General features: G+C 51.9%; 1 protein-coding gene and 1 non-coding gene across 2 annotated transcripts; one reads left to right on the top strand and one right to left on the bottom strand.

The window, feature by feature from the left end:
* Positions 1 to 340: 340 nt before the first annotated feature.
* Positions 341 to 459, bottom strand: LOC138115973 (5S ribosomal RNA). The gene has a single exon (XR_011153873.1). It is a non-coding gene; the product is annotated as a 5S ribosomal RNA (ribosomal RNA).
* A 6,255-nt stretch (positions 460 to 6,714) lies between these two features.
* EFHD1 (EF-hand domain family member D1) lies at positions 6,715 to 23,327 on the top strand. Its single transcript, XM_069024123.1, has 4 exons — positions 6,715 to 7,082; positions 14,651 to 14,798; positions 20,519 to 20,653; positions 21,653 to 23,327. The coding sequence occupies exons 1-4, from the start codon at positions 6,787 to 6,789 to the stop codon at positions 21,785 to 21,787; spliced, it is 714 nt and encodes a 237-aa protein (XP_068880224.1). The 5' UTR covers positions 6,715 to 6,786; the 3' UTR covers positions 21,788 to 23,327.
* The last annotated feature ends 4,426 nt before the right edge of the window (positions 23,328 to 27,753 follow it).

Raw genomic sequence — 27,753 nt, 5'->3', positions numbered from 1 at the left:
AGCGCTCTCCAGCACACACCAGCGCCTTCCTGCCCTGCCCCAATGCCCCCTGCACCCGGCACACGGCCGCCAGCGCCACTGTCGGCAACAACCCAACCTGCAGCCAGACCCAGAGCCATACAAGCCACACAAGCTTTTCCAGCCACGCCAACTATGTGAGGACTAACAGTCATGGCCACCAGCTCTGCCCTGCCCTCGGAAACAAGGGAACCTGCAGCCAGATCCAGAGCCACGCAAGCCATGCAAGCCCCATGAGCGACCCTCCCCCTTGTGCTCCTTGGCACCGCTGCCCAAGCAAAACAAGGCACCTCTGGCCCAGAGCCCAGGACCCAGCAAAAGAAGCCTACAGCACCCGGTATTCCCAGGCGGTCTCCCATCCAAGTACTAACCGGGCCCGACCCTGCTTAGCTTCCGAGATCAGACGAGATCGGGCGTTCTCAGGGTGGTATGGCCGTAGGCACCCCTCAGCCCCACAGCAGCGCTCTCCAGCACACACCAGCGCCTTCCTGCCCTGCCCCAATGCCCCCCGCACCCGGCACACGGCCGCCAGCGCCACTGTCGGCAACAACCCAACCTGCAGCCAGACTGAGCACCACACAAGCCACTCAAGCTTTTCCCGCCACGCCAACTATGCGAGGACTAACAGTCATGGCCACCAGCTCTGCCCTGCCCTCGGCAACAACAGAACCTGCAGTCGGACCCAGAGCCACACAAGCCACATAAGCCACGCCGGCCACACAAGCTTCATGAGCATCAACAGTCATGGCCACCAGCTCTGCCCTCCGCAACAATGGAACCTGCAGCCAGATCCAGAGCCATACAAGCCACTCAAGCTTTTCCAGCCACGCCAACTATGCGAGGACTAACAGTCATGGCCACCAGCTCTGCCCTGCCCTCGGCAACAACGGAACCTGCAGTCAGGAACAAGGCACCTTGTTCCAAAGACCCAGAACCAGACAAGCCACACAAGCCACCGCAGCCATGCAATCCCTCTGAGCCACGCGAGCCACGGCCACTGTTGGCCTCGCCCTTGTGCCCCTTGGAATGGCTGCCCAAGCAAAACAAGGCACCTCTGGCCCAGAGCCCAGGACCCAGCAAAAGAAGCCTACAGCACCCGGTATTCCCAGGCGGTCTCCCATCCAAGTACTAACCTGGTCCAGTGCTCTTCATGTTCCGAGAATTAAAGCATGTGTTTTTTTCGCAGGGTGGTATTGCCGCAGGTTTTCTGTAATTCGAGAAGAAACAAGAAGTTTCGGTCTTCTTCATTGGCGGTCTGCGATGGTACTGCGGAGCACCCTTCGCCTTTCCTTTTTTGAATAACACCTTCCAGGGATTCACATTAGCATATAGGGGTTTTTCCAGGCCCTGTGCTGGGCAGGGATGGGTGCTGAACGTTTGGTGGGAACATGGCTGTGTGGAACGGGCAGCTGTCTTTGGTGATTGTCTTTGCGATTGGCAGATCCCTGTCCCTCCTTGTTCCAGGATTTGTGGCGCCTGACATCTCCAGCTCAGATTACCCTCCCCTGCCCCACAGTCCCTATCCTGGCCCTACTTACCCTATCCTACCCTCACAGACCTCACCCCGGCTCATAGTCCCTATCCCACCCACAGGCCCTTCCCTGGCCCACTGTCCCTACCTTGGCCCACAGTTCCTATCCCCCTCCACAATCCCTCCCCTAGCCCACAGACCCTATCTCGGCCCATAGTCCATATTCTGGCCCCACAGTGCTAATTCCCACCCTACAATCACTAACCCAGCCCTACAGCTGGTATCCCTACCCTACAGTGATTTCAGTTGCAGTCCTATAGTCACTATCCCAACACTGCAGTGATTCCAGGTCCAGCCCCACAAGGCTTATTTCAACAGCTCTAGCTTTGCATCTTCTCACTGCTGCCAGGTGAAGCTTCTCCTGCTTCTTGTGGAAGGATCTTAAGTTTTGCTCCAGGTCAACTTCAAGTCTAGAATCCATATTCCAAACCCAGCCTGAAAAACTTTATTCCAGTTCCAGCCCCACAGTTGCTATCCCAGTCCCACAGTGATTGCAGCTCCATCCCTGAAGTTGCTATCCCACCCCAATAATCCCTGTTCCAGCCCTACATTCCTTTTCCCCGCCTGACAGTGATTTCAGCTCCATCCCTTTATTTCTCTGCCAGCTCCACTGTTTCATCTTCAGTTCCGCATCTTCCCACTATGGCCAGGTGAAGCTGCTCCTGGATCAGGCTGTGTGGTGATGCGATGTTTTTATTTTATTTTTGTATGTTCTTTGTACCCAATGGTTCATCCCTACCTTCCCCACTTCTACTCCCAGTTGGCCTACCCCAGATCCAAGCCGCTCCCCTGGTGCTCCCAATATGGTTATCCCAATATGGTTATCCCCTCCCTTTGTTCTGGCACCTTCCCTATCAATCACCGAAATCTCTCCCGGAGTTCTGGACTGTTCTGTGTCTGTCACCGAGCCCTCCCTCCCTAATTACCCTTATTTGGTCCCCGTCAATCCCCCAAGACCCTGCCCCCTCGGATACCTCCCCTCTTGGAAATCCCGCAAACCTCGACACCCCATTGGGGCATGTGACCCCTCTCCCTCCTCCCACCAGGACCATTGGACCAGATGTGAGAAGCTCCAGCGTCCCTCCCTCGTGATCCACCTATTGGTCCCTAAGGAGGGTTACGCCCCTTGTTCAACCCCCCTTTATAAGGTGTAGCAGCACTGCAGCTGTTCGTTCACGGTGGGCTCTCTTTGATAGACTTGGTTTATATCCAGTGGCAAACCTCCCTGCTACTTTTTATCTTTCCCTTCGTCGAGGGCTGCTGACTGCTACAGTGCCTGGAGCCTTTGCTCCCCAGGGTAGAGCAGAGGCTTCAGAGGAGCAGCTTTAAAGCTCTGCCCCTCTGGCTGCTCCCCACTCCTGCCGCACACCGCTGGAGCCAGCCTGGGCAGTGGTCAGCAGCAGTCACTCTGACAAGGCTGGGTCTTTTCAGATCCAGCTCTCTCATTCTTCAGCTCCAGCTCTAGAATCCACATTCCAGCCCCAGCCTGTCATGGGTGGGAGTAGTAACTTCAGGCAAAGCTTATTCAAGAAGCCCTCCCGTCGTGTCACGAGGTGCAGAAAAGGATCCCCTTGCTTTCTAAACTCCTTAGAGAGAGGAGCCTGGGGCAGCTGGATCCAGTCCCAGCCAAGGACTTTGCCAACAATTTAAGTTTTGTAACTTTTCCCCATAGGTTTTAATGACAGTGAATCAGATACATAAGAATGAATTATTTATTATGATAAATGATTAGACAAAAAGAATAAGAATTATTTACTACACACTATGAAAGCTAAAACTATTATACTACAAGATAGGGTAGTGCATTATATCAAAGCAATATTAAAGCTGTTATATTAAAGCTAGCAAAAAGAAACCATTATTAGAGATTGCTGTAATTCATACCAATGACTGTGAACAAATCTCTTTCTTCTAACCTTTAGGGGTATCCTTGGTAAGCATCCCTAAAACCCAATGGAGGAATCTCCACGCACTCCAAGGAGGAATATGTTAGAAGAACCTTCTATATGGAAAGAGGACTGGGCTTCTATAGTGGGAAGGAGTTGACTGCCAGTGATATGTCTACAGGTCAGTTTAGCAGTTTATTTGCCAAATCTTTGTCTCATTATCAGCAGGTTGATTTGAGGCTGGTGTGCCAGATTGAGACAGTGTGCCAGATTTTTAGTATGATTCAACACCAAAAACCAGCACATGATGCCCCTCTCAGCCCACTGTTGGTAGCTTGCAATATAGGGCATTGTTTGAGTTGTTTGACCACACTCCAGGGCTGAGCATCCTGCTACACAGCCCCACAGTCCCAATCCCAGCCCCAGTTCCACAGTGATTCCACCCCCAGCCACATGGGATTTTTACAGGATTTTTACAGCCCCAGAGTTGTCATTGCTCCACATTGGTTTGGGTCTGGATTCAGCCCCGGGGGCTTCAATACACCGTCTAGCCTCACAGCCCCAGCCCTACAATCTTTACTTTAAAAACATATCTATCTAGTAATAGAATAAAAAACCAGAATAAAATAAAAATATGACAATGCAATAGTATAATTAAATCCTAATACAACTAGAATAATGTAAAACCAGGAGAATAAACAATAAAATAGAATCAGTAGTGTATGAACGTGGATCTAGACTCTAAATGATGTGGACCAATGGAAATGGCAGGGCTGGAGGTGGATAAATCCCATGGGGAAGGGGATGGAGCTGAAGCTACAGGAGCTGCCAGAGGGGTTCCAGCCCCCCCAGCAATGGGTACAACCCACAAGCAGGGAGTGGAGGTCTCAGAGCTGATCCAGAGCCAGCCCAGGGGCACCTTTTGGGATGGAGAACCACGGGCTGAGCAGCTGTTTCCAGCACCTAGTGCTGGCTGGGGGGCCTGTGGGCAGGTGGGGTGCAGGGCAAGGTGTGTGCTAGGGGTCAGGGCTCATTTGCCCTGAAGTCGGGGCCCCATTGGGATGGGTGTGGCAACCCATAGAGATATTTAAATGATGTCAGTGACTGATTAATGACCTTGTCAACAGCACCGGAGCAAAGTGACAACCAGGAGCAGCTTTTAGCCAGAGGCGGTGGGAAGCTGTGGAGTCGAAGCTGGGGCAGCAGAGCTGGCAGTGACATAAAGGTGGGGCTTGGGGTCAAACCACTGTGGGGCTAGATAGGGGCTGTGAGGCTGGGATAGGCACTGTAGGGATGGAGCTGGAATAGGGATTCTAGAGATGAAGCATCAGAGAGCTGAAGCTGAAATGAAGATCCTGCCTTGGTCCAGGAGCAGCTTCACGTGGCAGCAGCGGGAAGATGCAGAGCTGGAGTGGAAACATCAGAGCTGGCAGAGAAATAAAGCTTGTGGGGCTGCAGCTGAAATTACTGGAGCTGGGATAGGGACTGTGGGGCTGTGATAGGGATTGTGGGGCCGGGATAACAACGGGAAGGGAAGGGAAGGGAAGGGAAGGGAAGGGAAGGGAAGGGAAGGGAAGGGAAGGGAAGGGAAGGGAAGGGAAGGGAAGGGAAGGGAAGGGAAGGGAAGGGAAGGGAAGGGAAGGGAAGGGAAGGGAAGGGAAGGGAAGCCATGCAAACCCCTGCCTTACCTTGCCTACCTTTCTCCTTCCCTTGCCTACCCCTTTCCTTGCTGCTGTCTCCCACTCATAGCCGTAGCCGGGAGCTTTATTCCACCAGATGGCAGCCTGGCTTTGCAGCTGATGATTTCACCCTCGTCTACTCCTTTCCCTGGACACCCTGCAGGCACAGAAGCGCCTTGTGTTGTTGGGCTCGTTGTTCTTCAGGGTGGCCTGTGACCCAAGCAGAGCTCCCCGCTCTCCTTCCCATTCCTTTCTGGTGGAAGGAACGTCTCTCCATCATAGACGTGGCGTCGCGTAAGGGCAATGCGGTGTGGGCACAACACATGCCACACAGCAGCCTATTTTCAGGCACTCCTAATGTGATATACCTGCAGTGGCCTTCCTGTGCCACATGCTGTGGTGACCCTGCGGCCGTCCTGACCTTCCCGACCCTCGCTGGGGCAGTCTAGAGCTGCCCAGGCAGTATGTAGGGGTAGGGTGGCTGCAAATGGCCTCATCAGTCATTTTCCTGAGTAGGTTTGGTGGGAATGGGCTTATCCAAGCGGGTCAACTGCAGGTCACCGCATCAGAGAGCTGTTTACTACCTGCCCGGAGGTGCCAAACAGCCACATAACAGACGCTGGGACCGGTTTCCCGTGACGCACAGGCTCGGGCACGCGGGAGCCATAAGCAGGCGGCGCGTCAGAGCTGGTTCTTTTCTCTCCCCCTCCTCTCCGGTGGGTAAATCCCATCAGCAGCCACCCTAAACCGCTCCACGCCAGCCCTAATACCATCTCGGGTACGCCATCAGGCTCACATCAACCAGGCGAGGGACCGACGGTCCTGGGAGGGACACCCCTGCGAGAGCCCGGGGGACAGCAGAGATGGCACTGGGCACTGTTGTCCTGGGAAGGGGAGCTGGGTGATGGGAAGAGGCCGCCTGCTGCCCATGTTCTCTGGGGAAGGAGAGGGAATCCAGGCCTGAGCTGAGCTTTGTCCTGGGCTAATTTTAGACCAAGGAGATAAGAGGAGGGAGGCGCATAGAGGGGCTTAAGGGGTCCCTCTGCCCTGGTGCGGGGCAAGCCTGATCTCCGTCGTCCCTGCAGTGGCGCCTGGGGAGCCGACGAGGTCCCGCTGCTCTCCCCGGGCGAGGGGGCTCCCGGGCGGGCTGGGGGCTCTTCTCGCCCGCCGGAACGGAGCGTAGCAGGCGCGCTGTGGGGTGTACATGACCTGTACACCCCAGGGCCAGCACAGTGCCCTGCTGTGGGGTGCAGGGGGGACCTGGGGAGGACCCTGTCGGTTGGGGAGTGGGTCGGAGAGTGACCAGGGGATGGGGAGTTCCCTGCATGAGGGTGTGGGGAGACAGCTTGTGTGGGTCACCTGAGTGGAGGGGGCTGCTGTGTAGGAGAGCATACACGTGAGATGTCAGCCTGAGGAGTGCTGGCGCGCCACATACGCGGGGTACCCCCGCAGGCAGGGGCAACAACCCAACGCCCCCCACAACCCTCACCCTCCGCCGCGCCTCCTTAAGCGCCCGCCCCGTCCCGGCCTCCCTCCGCCCCGTCCCGCCCCGTCCCGCCCCGCTCCCTCCAAGTGAGGCAATAAAGTTGCGGACCGGGGCGGGCAGCCCTAGCTAGAGTGGAGCGGGGCCGAGCGGGACGGCAGCGCGGCCAGCCGGCGGGAGTGCCGGGCCATGGCCTCGGAGGAGCTGGCGCAGAAGCTGCAGCGGCGGCTGCAGCTGGAGGAGAGCGGGGCAGTGGCGGAGGGCGAGGCGGAGGCAGTCAAGGGCGCGGCGGTGGCCGGGGAGGTGGAGGAGCGGAGCTGCTTGACGGCCAGTGCGGGCGCGGAGCTGAGCGCCAAGCTGTGCCGGCGGCAGGACATCAACGAGGGCGCGGCGCAGCCCCGGCGGGCCGCCGTCTTCAACCCCTACACCGAGTTCAAGGAGTTCAGCCGCCGGCAGATCAAGGACATGGAGCGCATGTTCCGCCTGTGAGTGGGGAGGGGGGCTCGCTGCCCGGCCCGTGGGCTCCGGGGCTGGGGCTCTGCCTTCCCCCGCAGCCCCTCCCGGCGCCGGCCCCCGGGGGCATATCTGGAGAGGGGCTGCCCGCTTTCGGCAGCGTGCTCGCATTTCTCCGCGGTTTTGTGGTCGGGCTGGAGGAAGCCGCGGCGCGTTCCCAGCGCCATCTGATCCCCAGATTGTCCCTGGGCTTTGCGGGAATGTGTGGGGGGGGGGGGGGGGGGGGGGCGGTCGTAGAGTTTGCCCGGAGCTCAGCCCTGCGTTTAGGTCACGGCCTCTGCTCTGCCTGGATTGGGACGGCGGCTGTTTGTGGTGGCACTCAGGAGCTGTGGTTTTGCGGGACGCTCTGGGTGGGACGGGGGCTGTGAGAGCACAGGCACTCTTCTGCCTCACCCCCTGGGGCACAGGTCTGTGTCCCGGGGCCCGGCAGAGGCGCTGGACATTTGCCCGCAACAACTGCGACCCTGAACACCCCCAGCAGTCCTGCTGGATCTGTCTGGCAGTTTCCTAGCTCCGCGCTCAGTCCTTTCTGCCAGGCTTGGTGCTCCCTCCCGTGCACCCAAACAAAGCTTGAGCACAGCTTCCTCTTGCTTCCCCCTTCCTGGGGGCTGGGATGAACTTCCCCTCCCAGCAGGAAGGTTTGTGTTGAAGTCAAGCTGCTGCTAGCAACAGGGAGAGCTACTTCTGTAAGCAGAAAGGCTTGGCCCCCCCCGGGACCATGATCCTGCCCTTTTCTCCAGACCCTATCCTGGCTCTTGCAGTTAGGCTGTGCCTGGGTACCTTTGTCTGTGCTTAGGTTTCCCTCCAGGACCACAGACCCGTGGGCTCCTGGGGACCAGTGTCCTCCCAGCCCCGCGACAGGCTGCCAGACTGGGAGGGAGCTGCTGCCGGGCAGGAGGTGGCAGGAGCACAGGACAAGGTGCGAAGATGTACTTTACCTTATGGATGTGACTGAAGTGAGATTTGTAACTTGCCAGGTTATTGTTCTCCTACCTGAAAGCTGCCTTGGGCACCCTGGATTGTTGTGAGGAGACTAAGAGCTGCTTGAATGCTGCCAGCTCCCAGCACTGCGGGGTGTTGCCTGTCCCAGCCGGGCTGTTGCCACAGGAGACCAGGCAATGAGCTTTTGTGAGCTTACTGGAGTTTGGAGTTCTTTGTTGCACAGGCAGCGTTGTGTTGGCAGCTGGTGCGGGAAGCGAGGTGGTCCGGGCAAGATTGCTGCTCTGCTCTCTCCCGTGTCCCTTTTGACTGTGCTTAAAGGGGATCTCACTCTATGGAAGGCTGAGACATGGTGCTGTAAGGACTGGAGAACAAACAATGCAGGCAGCTGCAATGCCCAAAAGCTGTGGGTGAGAGCCTGGAGTGGGCAGCAGCACTGCCTCAATAGGGAAGAGGAAAGGCATGGCGGTGATTTTGGGAAATAAAAAGTGGAAGGGCTGAATTGGAGCCTAATTTTTCAACAATGAGCTCATTAAACACCAGCCTTGTAAGCAGGAAAAGCTAGGCTTTGCAGTTGAATGTTAATCAGCTGGTCAATGTAGCTGGAAAGCATTGCGTACTCTGTGAGAACTGCTGATGCCAAAGGGGGAAGAAGGTGGGCTGCATGCTCCCCTGTTGTGTTTCCTGGACAGGCAGCCAGAAAACCCTGTCCTGGTGCTCACTGCTACAGGCACCTGAGGTTTGCAGTGGCAGAGGATCTGGTCTTTGGTCCATCTGCTGCCAGTGACCTGTCTCAACTATTGGCTGACATCACATGCTTCATGAGGAGAGGAAATGGTCCTCTTAATTCCTGTCAGTCAGAGCTTGAGTTAATGTGATTAAGGCTTTAATTCTCTGTATGGCTTATTGGCCCTGGCCACTGCAACTTAGGGTCTTTCTTACATGCCTCTTTCAAAGGCTTATTTTTTCCCTTTAGTATCTTCTCACTGCCACGGGATGCCAGGTTTCTGCTATGAAACTGCCCATCCAAAAAAAAAAAGTTTCTTATCAGTTTAGTGGGACTTGTAAATCTGTAGTGCAGACTAAATTTGAGCCTGTGGTCCTGTGTATGGTGTGGGCTGGGTCCTGGTGCTCCAGCTGAAAAGATGTCCTGGTGATACCAGCTGCCCTGAATGCCTGTCAGGGCATCCCATGGTATGGATGGTGGCTGTGACTGCCAGGATGGAAGCAAAGAACTCATCTGAAGGTGGGACTCCCCATAATATGGTGCTCTGTCCAGTGCTGTGTGCTGCTGGCTATGCCAGGAGCATCCTTCTAAAGCAGAAAAGATGCTCTTTGCTCTGGCTGCCACAGTTGGGCTTACTTTTTCTGGTCTCTTGTCCAAGCCTCCTCTTCTCAGCATCTCTCCTTTCTGGCCCCATTCCACTGGAGGTGGGGTGCAGGTATCTGCTGGAGTGCTGGGTGCAAGCAGCTCTCAGGGTGGATATTTTTTTGGCAGAGAGACCAGGAAGTCTACAGCTCAGGCTAATTATAATGTGACCTAATTAGCTGCCAATTCTGACAATATGTGAGGACTGTGGTAACCACAATAACCTCTCTTTCTCGAGTCATCTAAGCGAACTCTCAGGGCCTCTGAAGTCTCACAGCTCCCCTTGGTGCCATCTTTGTCCAGGAAAATGGCAGAGGGGAGTTTGAAAGCCAGGCAGTGAGGCTGTGCCTGGCAGGAATGACCTTTATGAGAGATGTAAGGGGGAGGAAAACAGACAGGACCTTCATCTGTGGGGTGCGAGGGAGTGGAGAAATTCCAGTCTTGCTATTGCTTCTGTATCTAGGGAATTTTGCGTGTTGCCCACACATTGCACAAGTGCCTTGCATCTGGCTGGTGGGAGAGGCTGTGATGTCCCCTTGCCCTCCTAGAGCCATTTAGGAGCCCCTTTGCCAGGTGCCCTTGCCTTGTCTGACATGCTGCAGCAGGCTTGATCTCTCCAGAGCTGCCATGTGCTCTGTGTGACCAGCTGTCTGCGGACTCCCAGTGGGCAGGGAGGTTATTCCCATGGGGGGACTCAGCCACCCAGCCTGGGTCTGCAGGTCTTGCCCAGCATCTTGGAGAACATCTTAGTGGAGGAGACTCATCCTGTTCTCACATCCCTCCAAGAGCAGGAGAGCTCCTTCTGTCTGGGCTGGGGAGGATGAAGCTGCACGTGACCGAGGAGCCTGTTCCTATCCCGACCCTCGTATGGAGGAATTGCTCCCAAAGCTCTTTGCAATAGAACAGAATATTCCATTTGGAATGGACCACCAATGATCACATCTAGTTCAACTGCCTGATTGCTTCAGGGCTGATCAAAAGTTAAGGCTTGTTATTAAGGGCATTGTCCAAATGTCTCTTAAACACTGACAGGCTTGGGGCCCTGACCACCTTTCTATGAAGCCTGTTTCAGGGTCTGACAGCCCTCTCAGACTCAAGGAAAGGCTTCCTCAGGTCCAGTCTGATCCTCCTCTGAGGCAGTTTTGAACCATTCCCATTTATCCTGTCACTGGATTTCAGGGAGCAGAGATCAGCACTGCCTTCTCCATGTAAGGTGAAACACAATGCTCAGAGGAAATAAAGTCCTACTTAGAAAGGATTTGAAATATTTAAGAGGAGATTATTACTTCAGCACCATTATTCCAATTGCTTTATTTCAAAACCTCAATTAGGCACACATTGCAGCATACAGGAACTGCAGATCAAAGTACAGGTGCCCATAATGTGTGGAGCAAGTTAAGGTACAACAAACACATACAGGGAGGGCAGGTTTTCATTCCAGCTTTTCTCAAGAAATGTAAATGTTTAGAAACTGCACTTTGATCCTTCAGGATCTGGGATTTCTCACTCAATTGTCCTTTTTTTATTAAGTGGGGTTTTAGAGGCAGCTGGAAGATGACTGCAGAGTCAATACAGGTGATGCAGTCCTTGGCATCTCCTTTTTCTCCCTTCCTGATCCCTCTTTCTTCTGTGATGTAACCCCCCAGCAGCTGTGTAACACCAGTGCAATGCTTGTACTTGGGCAGTAATTGTGCGTGACAGACTTCATGCTCTCAAGCAAGTCTGGTCAGCAAGCATTCCCTCCTTCCCCCTGATTTTGTGTCCTGCTTTCCTCTCCTGGTGCTTTGGCAGCCAGGCACACTCTGCAGTCCGGGTGGAAGCAAGCCAGCCTGGGAATCTGGGTGCATCCTTGTTGCAGCAGATTTTGGCAGCTGCTGCTGTGTCTCATCTGCTGCCAGGAGCGCTGCTGTGGCGGCAGCGTGGCAAAGCTTTATCACAGCTGCCACGGTGCCTGTACCTGCCTGCGGCATCCCAGCTGTGGGACCTGCAGTGGCCATAGCACCGAGCTGCTGCTGGACTGGCCTGCCTGTGATGTGAGGTGGCTGTGCCTGTTGGCACAATTCCCCTCTGTCTGTAATGCCTGCACATCACCCGGGTGAGGCTTGGCTCATGCCCCAGGGAGCTTTGAGCCCGAAGGAAGCAAAGCTCTGGTGTCACGGCAGGACAGTGGGTGATGGCAGGGCTGGCCAGGCACCTGAGTGCTTGTGTGCTCTTGCTGTACCACTCCTGGAGTACAGGATGGGATGGCTCCTGTGGATGCTGGGGTGTGTTTAACTTGCCCTGGTGCCCTCTTCCAGCTCTGCCTGTGAGGGTGATGGCTGTCCATCAGCAGGGCAGGGCTGTGCTGCAGGCAGCTGTGTGTGAGAGGCATCTGGGGCTGGCTGAGCCCAGGGCCCTGAAAGGGGGCTCCCAAAAAGCAGACAGGGGAGCCTTATGATCTCTCTAAAGGCAGGCTGTGGGGTCTGTGGTAGGACTGAGGTGTGCTGGGAGCACCAACTGATCAGCAAGGTGCAGTCTGCATTGTGCCCCACAGTGTTGAATTCCTGTGGTCTGCTTGGGGGGTAGTGGGGAATGAATTGTGCTGTCTCTCGTGCCCTATAAATAAGCCTCTCCCTAAATAGTCTGGCTGCACAGCAGCCGAGTGGCTGTACCCAGGTCCTAAAATAGTTGGGCTGTTTTAGGAGGCGAGGGGGGTAGGGCGGGAATGTAGCAGTTTGCAGGGCGCTGCCATTGGGTTTGGCTGTCTGGCTGTCCCTGAGTGCAGGGACTGGTAACCTGATTTCTGGGTGCTTCTCAGCACCAGCTGTACTCCGGCCCAGCATGCTCAACACCCATTGTGTGGCTGGTACAGCGTGCTGCTCTGCCAGGCCTGCTGTTGGCAAGACCCCATTTCTCACAATCCTGGCTTTGTCCTGCCTCTCTGCCGGGATGAGCCCCGAAGCTGTGCCCCATGCTTAACCCTTTCAGGGTGGCGTACCGGCCCCTGGGCCGGTGTTTAGCTGCAGGTAGTGTCCATAACAGGAGGGTGAGATGAGCACAGCAGGCACAGGCTGGGCTTGTGCCCTACTTCTGCCTTCATCTCTGTTACCCAGAACTTCCATGTGGGGCTGGGCAGTGTCCCAACCCCAGATGGGCAGCCCTTGGAGGGGGGGACCTTGGTATTATTTTGCTTCTGCACCCAGCCAAAGGGCAGCATGAGCCTGCTGGGCCCCTAAAAAACCCAACCCCAGGTGCCTCTCTGCCATTACACATTTTGCTGCTGTGTCTAATCAAAGGCATTGTGTCTCCAACCACCTTACTCTGGAGGAACAGCTCTGCACCCTTTCTCCCAAACTTGAAAGAAAAGCAAACTGACGATTAAATATTGCACTTACTATGCTTCTGTGATGTCTTGGAAGTGCATCTCAGTGCTGGGCTGGGTAATGCTGTGGTTGTGCCTTAATTAACTGACACCTTCCTTGCTGTGAAGAACCTGCTGCACTTCCTCCCTTTGACATACCAGGTCTGTGACCTGGTTTCTGCTCTGATGGAGGCTTCTTTCTTAGTTTTTCAGAAAGCTGTCCAGCCTAGTGGGCTCATGGGTTTGCTGGGTACAGAGAGTGCAGGCAGATTGGTAACAGGGGCTCTGTGCCAACCTAGTCTGGGAGTTATGTCCCTGTCATGGGGAGTCTCTTGGTCCTGTGACCCTTGGAAACTAAGAGCCACAAGGAGTATCAGAAATAGTTGTGGGGATGGTGGGACTCTGGAAAGTCACGGAGGCCACCCTAGTTTGGGGAAAAAGCATGCTGTGCCTGTGCTCATGAAGGCAGGGGCAGAGATCTTGGCTGCAGCCCTGCCTTGTGCTGCCCACACCTTTATGCTGTTTGGGCTTGGTGGCTTTGTTTCAAGCCTTCCTTTGCCACAGCTTCCTCTGTGGCTGTGAGGTTTCTCAGCTGGAAAGAGCTTTCTTCCAGGGTAACCACAACTGTGCAGATCTCTGTCTGGGATGGCTGCAGCTCTCATTTCTTTTGGAAGAGAGCTAACAGTCAGTGAAGGATGATGGGTGGGAGGATTTGACTGGCTCCTGCCCACTGGAAAGCTTCAGCACCATGCCTAGGGTTTCCTTCTGAATGGTTAAAAGGATTTAACTCCATCAGGGTTGAGATGGTGGCAGTGGGGCAGTGGCAGGCTGTGTGTGAGGGCTGAGCCCAGCTTGGGAGACTCTGCCCTGTCCTCTCCTGTGAAGCCCTAGCTCTGTGCTGAACCCCGATGGCAGGACCAGGATGAAAGACAGGCTGATAAGAGCGCCCATCCCTGCAGCCTTTGGACTTTGAAAGCCGGTGATAGCCCTGGTGGGTGTGAAGTGCTGGTTGCTGGGTGGGCCGGATGCTGCTTTACTCACATGTACAACAGATGTTGGGAGGAATTGGTGCAGAGTCCCAGGCTGTGCACAGCAGATTACTCACTGCTTCCCCATCTCTAAAGCATTCCTCCCCTTGCATGGGTGCTCTCCTCTGAAGAGTCCTTGCAGTCCTTGCTGCTCCACTGGGAGCATGGTCCCACTCTAGTCTTTCTTCTGGAGGTGGGCCCTGGTTTCATCTGCCAGGCCTGGCCCTGTAGTGCCAGGCCTGGCACCACAGCCCTGGCTGGGATTGCTGTGCTCCCCTGGGGCTGTCTTTCTGCTCTGCCTGGGGACACAGAATAAACAGCTGCCCTGAAGCACGGTGCTTATTGTGGTACAAAATCGTTTTGGAGAGGAAAGATCTTAACAGCTAGAGGGGGGGGAGTTTTGCTTACAAAAAAAGAATGCTTTCTGCCAAGAAGTTCTGCTTGGTCTCTGTTCCTTGTTTCTCCTTGAAATTAGCAGGAAACCTGGCAGCAGCTGACTCTGCATGCCTTTGCCTCACCATGTTGGTGCATGGTGTAAGCTGCGTGCAAGTAACCTTTGTGCTGGACAGGCAAGTGGATGAAATGGAAATCCCTCTGAGATAAGCTGAGTTCCTCCACGCTCCTTCTGTGTGGGTGGTTTGGTCTGAGCTCCCCTGAGTACTTCTCTCTTTGGTGAGACAGGTCTGAAAGCTGACAGCTACTTCCCTGAGCTTAATATATCTCAGCACTAGCCATGTCATGCAGCTTCCCCACTTCCCTGAGCTTTGAACCACACAGTGACTTTATCCATGTGCACAGTTCCTCTTCTGGGGAGATGAGTATGGGGATGATGATGGTTAACCCCTTCCCCTTTGCACCCTGCAGGTATGACTCGGGACGGGATGGATATATCGACCTGATGGAGCTGAAGCTGATGATGGAAAAGCTGGGAGCCCCGCAGACCCACCTGGGGCTGAAGAACATGATCAAGGAGGTGGATGAAGACTTTGATGGGAAGCTCAGCTTCCGTGAGGTGAGGGTGGCTGCAGTAACAGGCTGGGATGTGGCTGTGGGGTGAAAGGAGGAGGCAGCTGGGCCCAGTACTCTGCCCTCTCCCCTCTGTGTTTTTCTAGTGGTGGGGTGCAGTGGAGAAACCGGTGAGCTTCCCCATGCCAAGGGTGCGGAGCACTGTTAGCCTCCGTCTCCATGTGGCAGTCGTGGTACCTGATGCCAAAGCTCTCCAACCTCCCTGCTTGCTTTGGGAGCACATTTGAGCCCTGTTGCAGCTGCTGGGAGTGCTCACTGAGCTCCCTGTTGCAGCTGGAGGGAGTTATATCCCTTCTGTTTCCAGGTCTCATTGCTTGGCTCCTGTGGTACAGCAGCTCAGGCCTCATTTAAGGTGCAGTGCAGGAGCTGTGCTTGGAGCAGCTTGTCTCGTGGGGCACATGTATTGGGACCCTCTCTGCATCATGCAGTTACCAGCCATGGCAAGCTTTATTGAGGGGTGGTCACCTCCCTGCAGCAAGGAATAAATATGGGGATGCAGCAGTTTGGTACTGCATGCTGGCTCAGCAGGGACACAGCTCAAACAGGTCTGTCTGTTACCAGTGTACTGTGACAGCTGGGAGGACAGGCCAGGATCCTCTGCCAGGCAGAGGAAGAGAGGAAATTTGAGCAGTGATCTGCATGCACTCAGGGGTACCCAAATCATCTCAGCAGGAAGGAGGGAACCCAGGTACCGCAAGCTCCTGTTGCATCATCTCCTCCTCTCAGACTTTGATAGCTGGCTCGGTCACAAGCAAATGTCACACTGTGGCTTTCTGAATTAACCCACAGCCCCTTAGGTAGCGGGAGGAGGGGCAGCACTGCTTATGTCTTGTACTGGTTTTGAGGGCTGTGCTGGTGTCCTGCTTCCCTCCACCCTGTGAGATGGCTGCAGTGGGCCCCAAGAAACAAGGGAGTGGGCTCCCTTGTTTCTGCAGGGATGGTGCTCTCACCATGCCTCTTCCAGGGTAGGGCTTGGAACGTCAAGGTCCATTGTGGAAGTTTGAGAGCTCTGGCCGTGCTGGGAGGGAGGATGAGCAGCCAAGGCCCATGACTGGCTGGGCTGGTTGGGGCACGAGGGGTGACTGTCACTCATGGAGCTGCTGTACCATCTCTCTGCACTGGCACATCACACCATCTCCCTCTGCTTTCATGCCCCAAGGGCTTTGTTGGGATCATTTCACTGCAAGAGGGCAGCAGGAAAAGACAGAGGCCAAAGACTTGGGTTACAAGAGAGGGGGAAGGGTATGCAAATCTGGGAGGTGAGAACCTGAGTTCCCTGGTGCCCAGTCAGAGGTGAACTGGAGGTAGCAAAGAATCCAGTGGAGCAGGAAGAGCACCGTGCCCATGGCCCCAGGTCACTGATTGCCAAATCACTTTGTGGGCTGAGGAGCCCTCTGCCTCTCTGTGTGCCTTCTGGGCCACCCTTCATTCCAGGTGAAGGGGACAGCCTCCAGGCTTGCTGCAGGGGCTCTCTCCCATGGAAGAGAAATGCCTTTATCCTCAAGGTGCTGAAAGATGCTGTGATGTCCTGGCATCAGTGGCATGGCACAAGTGGCAGAGCAGCTCCCCTTCTGCTGCCACCTGTTTGGAGCACAGCCGCCTGCACGGCTGCCTGTGCTGTCAGCCCCTGGCATGTGGCATGTGGCAGCTGGTGCTGTTGAAGCTTCTTGCCAGATGCAAAACAATGGTCAAGCAAACACAAGCTTGAGTGGCTCATGGGTTGGAATGAGGGAGCATCACTGGCAGAGCTCTGGGGACAAATTACACAACAGCTTTGGCAGACACTCAGAGCTTCTTGTGGTAGAAAGGAGCAGGATGTTTCTTGCCTTGCTGCAGGTGTGCCCTGTCCAGCTGCTGTGTTCAGGCAGAGGTCAGTCAGGGAAGCAGGTTCCCTGGTGGGTTAGGAGGCCTCAACAATCCCATAGGCCTGTCCCATTCTGCTTTTCATTGGTGGTGACAAGCAAGCATGTGGAGGGTGACTAAGCTGACTTGGGTCATTCAGATAATACCAGGAGAAACCTGGTTTAAATGAGTGCCTGAACTCAGTAGGGTGCAACTATGGCACTGGAGGGCTCCTGTCTGCCTATCCAGAGAATAGCAAGTCCTGGCACACCTGCCTGAACATACTCTTCTTGTGGCCTGGACTGAGAATTGGTAGGGACCTCTTTCACTTGCAATAGATCACCTTTTTCTGCTGCTTTGAGTAGTGTCCTCCCATTCCAGGTAAGCTGTTGCCTGGCAAGCAGGCTGTTGATGAACCACAGGTCCTGTTAGGAAAGCTGCCTTCTACCATTGACCTTTGAATGTCCACCAATACATCAACAATTAACTCTACAAGATTCTTGCTGTGACTCAAGCAATGAAATTTAGGCTTAAAATGATTAGGTGTAGTGGGAGGAAAAAACCCCACACCTCTGACTGTCTAGTTCCATCATTACCACAGGAAACCAGAGTTAATTGCAGAGTTAATGTGTAGTTGGAGCTGCTACCTAGACCTCACAGAAATCCACCCACTGCCCCCCACACCCTTACCAGCTGAAATGTTGACCCACATGACGTGTTTGCTACCAGGGTTGGTGCAAACCACATCCTTACATAGTGCTGCTTTTCTGGCAAGCTCTTGTTGCAAGGCTGCTTGCTGCTGCCCGTCAGTCCCACACCTTTCCTTGCATGATGTCCAACCTGGCCCTGTGGGGTAGGTCTTGGATCATGAAGGATATGAGAGCAGATACAATTTAGCATGTTAGTGGGTTGGAAAGTGTGGGTCCTGTTGTCCTCTTTGAGAGCAGAGCTTTGAAAGACACCTACCTACATTATTCAGTTTTGCTTCTCTGTTGACATTTCCCCGAGACTTAGCTGCACGTGGTGTGTCCTGGGCCCGGCAAGGGCGTGAAACAGGCTGGCAATGGGAGCTGAATGCAGATTTCTGGTGTTTTCTAGTTAGTAAGGACCAATACCTCGAGGGTAAATACCTGGTGAGGTTGGTTGCAGGCTGTGTGCTGACAGGAGGGATTGCTGCTGAGCTCCTGTGGAAACCAGCATGATGTCCCATAGTCCACCTTGCCGGATCCTTGGAACTGACATTACGCTCTGTCCACCCCAACCAATGTCTCAGTCCCAAGTTTCCTTTAGCTCAGCCCACTTTTGTGGCCACAGCAGCCTATATTCTTCTAGAGGATTGTTGCCCCATCCCTTAGTTTCAGGATGATTCATGCTCATTTGTACTCATGACCCAGTCCCTCCCCAGGTGGCAGCTGTATCAGACCTCAGGACTGTGCTCTCTCCACTGCTCTTTTCCAATGCCAGGAAGTGGGACTTGCAGGGTGGAGCAGGAGGAACCGTGACTAATTCCAGCCTAGCCGCCAGCCCTCTGTGTCACCGTGCTTGGTGGTGACGAAGAGGAACTAGCCAGAGCCCAGCGGATCTGAGCAGAGGGAGGGGATGTCTTGGGGAGGATTTGGTTTCTTTCCAAGCAGGATGCCTTTGCCTGTTCAGCAGTGAACCACTTATTTCTTACATGTGTGTATTGGGTTTGCATGGCCAGGTTTTCATAGTGGGGGTCTACAAGGAGTGGCTTCTGTGAGAAGCTGTTAGAGTCTTCCCCTGTGTCTGGTAAGCTAAAGCCAGCTGGCTCCAGGACAGACCTGCCACTGACTAAGGTGAGCCAGTCAGGAATTATAGTAATGCCTCTGTGATAACACATTTAAGAAGGTTAAAAAGTTGTTGTGCAGAGGTAACTATGGCAAGAGAAGAGTGAGAATCTGTGAGAGGAGCAGCTTTGCAGACACCCAGGTCAGTGGGGAAGGAGGGGCAGGAGGTGATCCAGGTGCTGGAGCTGAGGTTCCCCTGCAGCCTGTGATGCAGACCATGGTGAAACAGGCTGTTCCCCTGCAACCCATGGACGTTCATGGGGATGCAGGGATCCGCCTGCAGCCCATGGATGATACCATGCCAGAGCAGGTGGTTGCCTGAAAGGAGGATGTGAACCCATGGGAAGCCTATGCTGGAGCAGGCTCCTGGCAGAGACCTGCAGACCTGTGGAGAGAGGAGCCCATGCTGGAGCAGGGGAAAGACTCTTTTCCCTGCACTGTGGCAGGAACAACCTGTCAAGAACTGACCATAACCCCCATTCCCTATCTCCCGGTGCCACTGGGGAGAGCAGGTAGAGCTGGGAATGAGGGAGGGGTGGGGGGGAAGGTGTCTTTAAGATTTATTTTACTTCTCATTATCCTGCTTTAATTTTGTTAGTAATAAATTCAATTAATATCCCCAAGTTGAGCCTTTTTTGCCTATGACAGTATTTTGGTGAATAATCTCTCCAGGTCCTTAACTCATGAACTTTTGCTATATTTTCTCTCCCCTATCCAGATGAGAAGGGGAGTGATAGAGTGGCTTTGGTAGCCTGGCATCCAGCCAGGGTCAACCCACTGCAATGTGTTTGGAGAGGGAAAAGTTCCCTTGCCAAGCCCAGTCTGCTTTCTGCTTGCCCTGTGCTGAGCACTCACGGGTTAAGAGGCTGTTGCATGGAGCAGTGCCTGGTGACGCTGCCTGTGTGAGAGGGTGGCCAGCGCTGCTGTCATCTCCACACCCTTCCTCATGGGAGGCCTTCCCAAATTCTTGCATTCCCACCAGCTTCTGTGAGCAACTTGGAGGAGGGCTGGCTCAGTGTGGATGCTGGGACTCTGCTGCCCTCCTCTGGGACAGCTCGGGCTCTCCATAGGAAGCAGCAGACTACCCAGCCTGCCAGTCTGAGGAGCACAGTACTAGATATTTGATGTTCCTGTGCAAAGGGATTTCAGGGCAACCCTACCCTGGTATCTGCAGCCCTCTGGCCTGACCTGAAGTGCTGCACTGGTGCAGCTTTGTTGCTTGTGCTCCTTTTGTACCTGGGTGGCTTGTCCTTGTGTCTGTTCTCTCCATGCTCTTCTAAGCACTGAGACACGTCCTGGGATCACCAAGAATAGCAGGGAGTTACAGGACCTCTGCAAGTACACCTAGAGCTTCCACATCTTAACCTGGAGTTTGGTTGCCAGGTGGATGGTGCTGCAGAGGTCTTTATTTTTAAGCAGGCAGGTTTTGTTCCTTCTGTTAAAACCAAAAAGTATGCTTTTATAGAATGAAATACAACTCTCTTTTTTTGTTTGTTTCCCTTTGCAATTCACTTCCCAATTCCCACTCTGCTGGATTTGTTAAATGGCCGTGGTTCTTTCTAAAAGAACTGCACTGATGCCTTGGTTTAGGGAGCCTGAGGTGAACCGGAGCTGTGTTTGCCCTGCTTTCATTGTCATGGGATGTCATCTGAGTCCCTAGAACCCTGGGGAAGCTCGTGGGGGGCTTGTGAATACACCATTAGGGTATGGGGACATAAAGAGCTATATCTGAGCTTGCTCTATGGTTGTACTGGGCAGGTGCAGCGGTGGTCTCCTTCCTCTAACCACATAGCAGCTCAGGCTTGGTAGGAACTGTGCTTTACCAGGGCTCTGATTCCCAGGAAACCTTGTTTTCCTATGAGATTCCTACCGCTTTTAGCGTGTAACAGGACTGTGTACTGGAGCACAAGTTCTTTGGTACCACTTGGTTTATCTAGACCTGGTTTCCTTTGCTCTGAAATGTGAATTCCATCCTCTCCAGGTGATTGTGCTGTTTCTATTTTAAGTTGTTTGAGCCTTAGTGAAAAACCTGAATGTTTCCTCTCTGTCTTGCTAGTTCCTGCTGATTTTCCATAAAGCTGCAGCTGGGGAACTTGAGGAGGACAGCGGCCTATTGACTCTTGCGAAGCTCTCGGAGATAGATGTATCCATTGAGGGAGTCAAAGGAGCCAAGAACTTCTTTGAAGCTAAGGTATGGTGTGGCACAGAGGAACATGAAAAAACTCAGCTGTAGCTGAGTTTCCTTTCAAATTTTGTTGCACTCTAGCTAGAGCCTTTCTATGGCTCAGTCAACACACCAGAGCAGTGTAATTCAGTCTGTCTTCTGGGTCTTACCCTGGTAGAGCTGACTGGCTGATCTGTGTTCCTGTGCTTGGGACTAGCCGGCTGACCTCTTTTAAAGACAAAAGTGCTGAGAAAAACAATGCAACAGAGGGTCAGAGTTTTCCCATTTTGCAAAACCTCCCTCAACCAGAATACTCTGAGTTCAGTGGTGAATGGAATGTTTTGGAGTATAGGATTTCAGACATCTCTTTCTCGAGCAGCTCTCTGTAACCTTTGGAACCAAAATTATTCTGCAGGGTCCTGGGGTTGGCAGAAAGAGCTGTACACCATCTGAAACTGACAAAGCACCCTTTCTGAAAGCTCTCTTGGAGAGAAAATAATCCTGCTTGTTTATATAAGAAGTTTTTTCCCAAGAGCCTAACACAGCTATTGCACAGCAGATGTACTGAGATGAAAGCTGGAAAAATAGCCAGCAAGTAAACAATGTCTCTTTGATCTGCAGATTATCCATGGTGTAGTATGATGTTCTCAGATTTGGCTGTGATTCAGAGTGTTTTCTGCAGCAGTTTCTCCCACTGCATACTCACAACCTATGCCCTGCTGCCTGCTTACAGAAATAATGTATGTGACCCAGTACTGATGGCATTGTTTTGGTCCCATGTTAGTGACTTATTAAAGTGACCTTTCTTTTGTTGATGTTAAAGTTAAGGAAGGTAACAGGTATTGGGTGTAAATACCCAAACACTGCAGTGTAATTAATACTTGAGCTGTCCTGACAGAGGATCTCAGCAAGCACTGGGAGGTGCAGCAAACAGTTCTGTGTTGCTCATCTGGGAGTAGTTCAGGCTTTGGTTCTCCCTCTGATGCAAGGCTTGACACTCATTTACTTTCTCTCTGTCTCATAAAGGCTCAAGCCCTCTCCTCAGCCAGTAAGTTTGAAGCAGAGATAAAAGCTGAGCAGGATGAGCGAAAGCGGGAAGAGGAGGAAAGGAAGCACCGCCGAGCTGCTTTCAGGGAGTTAAAGTCTACATTTAGCCAGTAACTGACCAGCCAATATGCACTCTGAAATTGCACATGACTTGGTACGTTTCCCAGATCAGGGCTCTGCCTGGACAGAACTGCTTGGATCCTGCCTAAAACTCATCACAGCTTCACTAGCCTTCCTTTCCTGAAGATCCTCCTGAGTTCCTAAGAGCACAGCTCTTGCAGTTACTATGCATTCATAATGATGTGAATAGTAGGAGCTATGTACAAGCTGTTTGCTCTGAACTGTTACGAGCACATCACCCTAAAGCAGAAACAGCAGGTAGCAAATTATGGGTGAGCAATGACAAGTTTGCCTATTTCATTCTTTCCTATACATCCTTTTTCTCTTAATCCTGTATTAATTCATTCCTTGCAAGTAGTCACCTGCCATACAGGCAAGTAGTGAGGTCTTGTGTAAATCAGGGTGTACAAAGTACAGCTTGACTTCTGTATGTTTGTACTGCTGTTGGGTGTTGTCACCCTTTTTGTATTCCTCAAAGCCCTGTGCCACAGGCTCCGTGAAAACACTGTGAAGAGAGAAAGATAATTACTAGGGACATGGATCAAATTCACTATCATTTCCTATAGCATTTTCTACCACCCAGCATGTTGAAGAGTGTTCCAGTTTCTCTTCTCTGAAGTGCCATAGTAACGAACCCTTCAATAAGAGGCGAGATTTCCCAAGACTTCGAAGGGAGGAAGCTGGCTCTCTTAAATGAGGAATAGAAAACTGAGTTGCCTGACCATTTATCTTCTTTCACATTCCATCACATTTAGTGTACTGTACAGTTTCACTGTTATTTTCCAGCCTTAGGCAGCTGTATCTGTGTTTTGGGGGTATTGTCAGCTGGACAGTGCAATTGGATGGCACACTGAGGTTTTCTATTTGGAAATTTGCTCATAGCCTGAATCATGAAGGTGACATTGTTTGATTTCATTAGAGGCACAACAGAGGACACCAGCACAGCATACTGAGCAACCCCTGCTCAGAGAGCAGGGAGGTGAGCACATTGAACTGAACTGAATTTCGAGGGCTTGCACTATACTATTAGCCATTTTCTCTTGGAAACACAGGAAACTTGCCCACAAATGTTGAGATGCCCACAAATGTTGAGATGCCCACTGCTTGTCTGGATATAAACACTGTCAGTGGTGGCAGGGGAACTGTGTTCCTTCAGAGACCTCTCTCAAGCCATGTATTTGCTCAAATTCTGTCTCTGCTCTTGGCCCAATTCGTGGCAATTTTTTTTTTTTCCCCCCAGAACAAAACTCACCAGTCATCTTTTCAGTTGTCTGTTTTGCTTCTTAAACTGTGAGCACTAAACTGTGAGCATGGAATAATAAATAGAAAAACCTCTACTCTTTAATGTCAGGTGAAAGAATTGCTAAACAATTAAACTGTGTATATATCTTCACAGATTATATTTTATAAATCACGCTTTTTTAGCTAAATATTTATAATTAAATGTTTTTATACTTTACAACAAAGCAGATAATTTCATCTTCAATTATTTCTCCTGTTGCTGAAATGTAAAAATAAAGCATTGTTATCTCCAGTCTTGTCTGTGGTTTATTTCAGGTCCTTGAATATAGCATTTTTCACAAATTACAGTAGTAATCCCCAAAGCTCGGCATCCTGACTTGGATGAGTGGGGGGTTCAACCCCTTCTTGATAACACTTCCTCTTCTGCACAGCAGTTCTGGTGTAAAAAGCCCTAGTGTTTGCAATTCCTCAGAAAGGGACATGGCTGTGTAAATAATTTAAATACTGCCCACTGCTAAATGTTGACATCTGAAGGTTGTCAGCCTTTCCTTATCTTAAAATAGCCTCTGTCTCAGCCCCCGTAGTGCCCCAGCTGGGAGTGGGGCAGGTTGCTTCAGCTAGAATTCCCTTTGCATTTCCTGCTTCTGCCTTTATTAAGGGAGAAAAAAGAAAAATACATGGATATCTGAAAATGTGTCCAAGCATTTTGTTTCTTCTATTGCAGATCTGCTAAGCTTTGCTGGCATGGCCACACCGGGGAAGGGTGTTCAGGAAGAGGTTTAGCCATGCCTTGTTTCAGGTCCGGTGATGAAATAGAAGCCATAAATATTTCATCCCGTGCAGATCTGCTCTGTGCAGATACATTTGCTGTGTCTATGAGTCCTCAGGTCTCGGAGGTCAGGTAAAATCAGGGTGAAGTTTCCTTAGTCTCTATTTCCCCAGGAAAATTGCAACACTGCAGCTCTTGATTTTTTTTTTTTTTTTTTTCCTTCACAGCATAGGCAAGCACTGCTGACTTGTGCTGCTGTGCACATGCAGCTGGGTAAGGAGCCCAGGGCTGCAGGAGAGGAGGGTGGAAAAAGGCTTTCTAGTGGTTTTATTTTAATAGAATTGAGTAAACTCCAGCTGACAAGTTTTAGTAAGGAAATGAACATTATCTGTGGTTTTGTTCAAACAGGTGCTGTTAGTTGGGACGTGCATTCAGTGCAATGAACAGTAAGTGCTTTTGGATGTACATTTATTTTGAAGTTGCAGCAATGTCTGTTTTGAAATTAGCTTTGCAAAAATGGACATGGAGAAAAATTGCTTTCTAAATTGTTCTGTTTTGCTGGCAATTATTGGGTTGGATTAACAGTGTCATTAGGTTATGCAGAAGTACTGAAGAGAAGTTTTCTAGCTGTATCTCCCACCTAAAACCTTGTGACAATACTTAGTTGTATTTACTTGTAATTTATCTATTACAATCCTTGATGCTCTGTCCTTTTATGCTTGAGGTCACCACAGGTGGCTCTCAAAGGTCCTGGCAAACGCAGCTCTCTTTAGTGATGCCTGCTGGTACATTAATCCCTGTCTGGTATTTCTGACAAGCCCCAACTGACTTAGCTCTACGATGGCAACTAGAGGAGTTTGATGAAAAGCCTGTTGCACTTAGTGGTCTTTCTCAGAAGGGAAAAAGACTTGCCTCAAGTCATTCATTTAGAATGGGAACTCCAGGTAGTCCTTGATCCCTGAAGGGATTTTGTTTAACATTTCCCAGAGTAGGCAAAGTACAATAGAGGAGTCACTAGCACTTCAGCCAGCACCAAGGGTGGGTTTAGCCTGTCTGGATGCTCAGATTGCAGTGGATTTCTCAAGGATGCTCCTGTCACAGCCATTGCCACTGGCTGCAGGGGACAGCCTGTGGCAGCAGGAAGTCTCACATGAAGAGCTCGGTGTAGTCACAGTGGAGAGGAAGAGAAATGGTGTGATCAGGCTCTTCCTGGCTTGAGGTTTGGGGTTTATCTGTGAGGATTAAGGTGACAAAATAACATTTTAACCTTTCTGGGAGTGTCCAAATAAATCCAAGAAAGACATCTAAAAGTAATTGAGTGTTGCAGAAGTAGCAGCTTGTTTGTGGTATTCTGTCTTTCAGCATAAGCCACCTGAGGTGACATGCATTGAAGTGACTGACTTTAAAAACTGCAGTTGAATGTTTGCCTGCTTTGCTGCTGTTTTCATTATTTTTTAGGGATGTGACAAATGAGGACATGGAAAACAGAGGCTGCTGAGAAGACATTGACTCTTCCCAGACAAAATCCCTGGTTATTTCAACAAACGGGGGAACCACTTTTCCAAGTAACAAAACGTAGGAGTGGCAAGGGGAAACATGACTGTGACACATCTTTCTGGGCTGCTTTATGATCATTATGTATCATTTCAAAGCTGTGCTCTGTGTTCACTACTGTACTGAGGGAGGCAGGCTGGAATGGGTGAAAACAAAGGGGTTAGTAAGGAAGGTTTACAGTTTGTTGGGAATGCCGCTTCCCTGCACTTGGATTTTTAGTAGTGTGGATGAATTGGCACAGTAATCCAGGGCTCTGAAGTACATCATGCCCTTGGTAGCCAGACTGGCTGCTGGGGTGATTTCACACCTACACAATATCAGCTGATGTTCTGTCATTGAGCCATGCAGGAATTTTACTGCACAGGTACAGTCTTGAATTTTCATGAGATTCTCCCTGTTCTGCTTGAATGAGTTTTGTGGAAGATTTAAGATGCATCTGCTATTACCAAAAGATTGTCATTTGAGTTTCCTTGAGGTATTTTACAGAAATGCCAAGTTCTGCAGATGAGGCATGTTTCAGATGCTTCTTCAATTCGATTTTTTTTTTTGTCTCAGTAATATAATGTTTGTGCTAACTGGGGAAAAAAAAATTTCCACAAGTGCTAAACATCTCCCATCTCAGATAAAGGTTGTCTTAGAGCATGTGAAAATATTTTTGAGTGCTCAAACTCACAGCTGATAAGTAGAATAACAGGGCACAGCTGCTTGTGCAATGAAATTGGAAGTTCTCACTGACAACTTGAAATGCAGCTCTGTCTCCCTCATCCCTCTCTTTATCATTATTAGTATTGGCTCAAGCTGTGTGACAACAACCAGGGGGATTGAATGCAGCTTATCAGAGGCCAGCCCTTTTCTAGGGAGCTTTGCTTTTCCATACCAGCCTCCTAATAGAGAAATTCCATTCTAAGGTTTTTGGGTGAGGTAGTCCTATGTAGCTCTCAGCTAAAAATAAGCCCCAAGAATTACAGGCTTTCAGCCCATTAGCTCATAAGAATCACTGGTGTTCACTGTTGCATCATTTTTGGCTGTCATTCAGGACACAATGACAAGTATTTATTCACCTAGAAGAGGAGGGAGAAAGCTACATGGGTTGTGGCTGACATCATGATTGGAGTGAAACTGTTTCAGCTGAAAACGGTTATACCTTCAGCAGTGCGTAACAGCCAAAAATAGTTTTTTTAGGCTGAAGGAACCACATGCATCATGTACTAATATGGGTTTTGGGGACTAAAAATAAACTGGTATTTTTAGCTGAAGAAAGTTTGCCTTGAGCTCCTGATTTTTCCATCAGGAAGAGTCAAAATATGTATCATCTAATGCCCTTTCTCTGTCAGTAGCAGCGGCACCTGCTGCCGCCTCCCAGGGTGACTCCCACGGCAGAGTGTTCTCAGGACTCCTCCAGTGCCCGGGCGAGAGCAGGTCCAGCCCTCGGTGCCTGGGCACTGTGAGTGCTCACACACGGTGGCTTCTCACACGGTTTCTTGTGGCCACCGATAAAGCTGAATCGCCTCATGGAACCACACAGGCAACAGATAAGCCTGGGAGCCACACTGCGGTGCTGAGGCCTCCTCTGTGTGTGTGTGTGTGTGTGTGAGACAGCAGCGGGAGGGTGGCAGAATCACGGAATCATGAAGGTTGAAAAAGACCTCTGAGTTCATCGACTCCAACCCACTGATCCCCACCTTGTCAACCGGACCAGGGCACTGAGTGCCCCGTCCAGGCGTCCCTTGAACACCTCCTGAAACAGTGATTCCACCACCTCCCTTGACAGTCCCTTCCAATGTCTAATCACCCCTTCCATGAAGAATTTCTTCCTGATGTCCAACCTAAACCTCTCCTGGTGCAGCTTGAGGCCATGTCCTCCTGTCCTGTCCCACGTTCCCTGGGAGCAGAGCCCGACCCCCCACAGCTGCACCCTCCTGTCACAGGGAGTTGTGGAGAGCAAGAAGGGCCTCCCGGAGCCTCCTTTTCTTCAGGCTGAGTCCCCCCAGCTCCTTCAGCTGCTCCTTGTCAGTCTGAACTGGTGAACCTTCCCCAGCTCTGTTCCCTTCTCTGGACATGCTCCAGCCCCTCAACGCCCTTCCTGAATTGAGAGGCCCAAAACTGGACATAGGACTCAAGGTGTGGCCTTACCAGTGCCGAGTGCGGGGGAAGTGGCGCAGTGATTTGATTACCGGGCAGGGCGGGAGGCGCGGGGACCCCCCCGGCCCAGCCATCTCCCTCCATCTCCCCTCAGGGCTGTAAAGGGGAACGGGGGGGGCGGGGGGCTGCGGCGGGCTCGCGCCTCCGGCAGGGGGCGCTGGAGGCCCGCCCCTTCGCGGTGGCGTCACATGGGCGGTGGGCGGGAAGCGCCGCCGCTCATCCGGGTCCCGCGGCGGGGGCTGGGGGCGTGGCT

Source organism: Aphelocoma coerulescens, chromosome 9, assembly GCF_041296385.1.
Source record: "Aphelocoma coerulescens isolate FSJ_1873_10779 chromosome 9, UR_Acoe_1.0, whole genome shotgun sequence".
Lineage (NCBI taxonomy): Eukaryota > Metazoa > Chordata > Aves > Passeriformes > Corvidae > Aphelocoma > Aphelocoma coerulescens.
The sequence above is the reverse complement of the archived record's forward strand: the minus strand, read 5'-3'. Positions and strand labels throughout refer to the sequence as shown.

Coding starts and splice junctions, on each gene's coding strand:
- EFHD1 (XM_069024123.1), top strand. CDS start 6,787: ATGGCCTCGGAGGAGCTGGCGCAGAAGCTGCAGCGGCGGCTGCAGCTG. Junction 14,799..20,518: donor GGAAGCTCAGCTTCCGTGAG/GTGAGGGTGGCT, acceptor CTGTCTTGCTAG/TTCCTGCTGATTTTCCATAA. Junction 20,654..21,652: donor AGAACTTCTTTGAAGCTAAG/GTATGGTGTGGC, acceptor TGTCTCATAAAG/GCTCAAGCCCTCTCCTCAGC.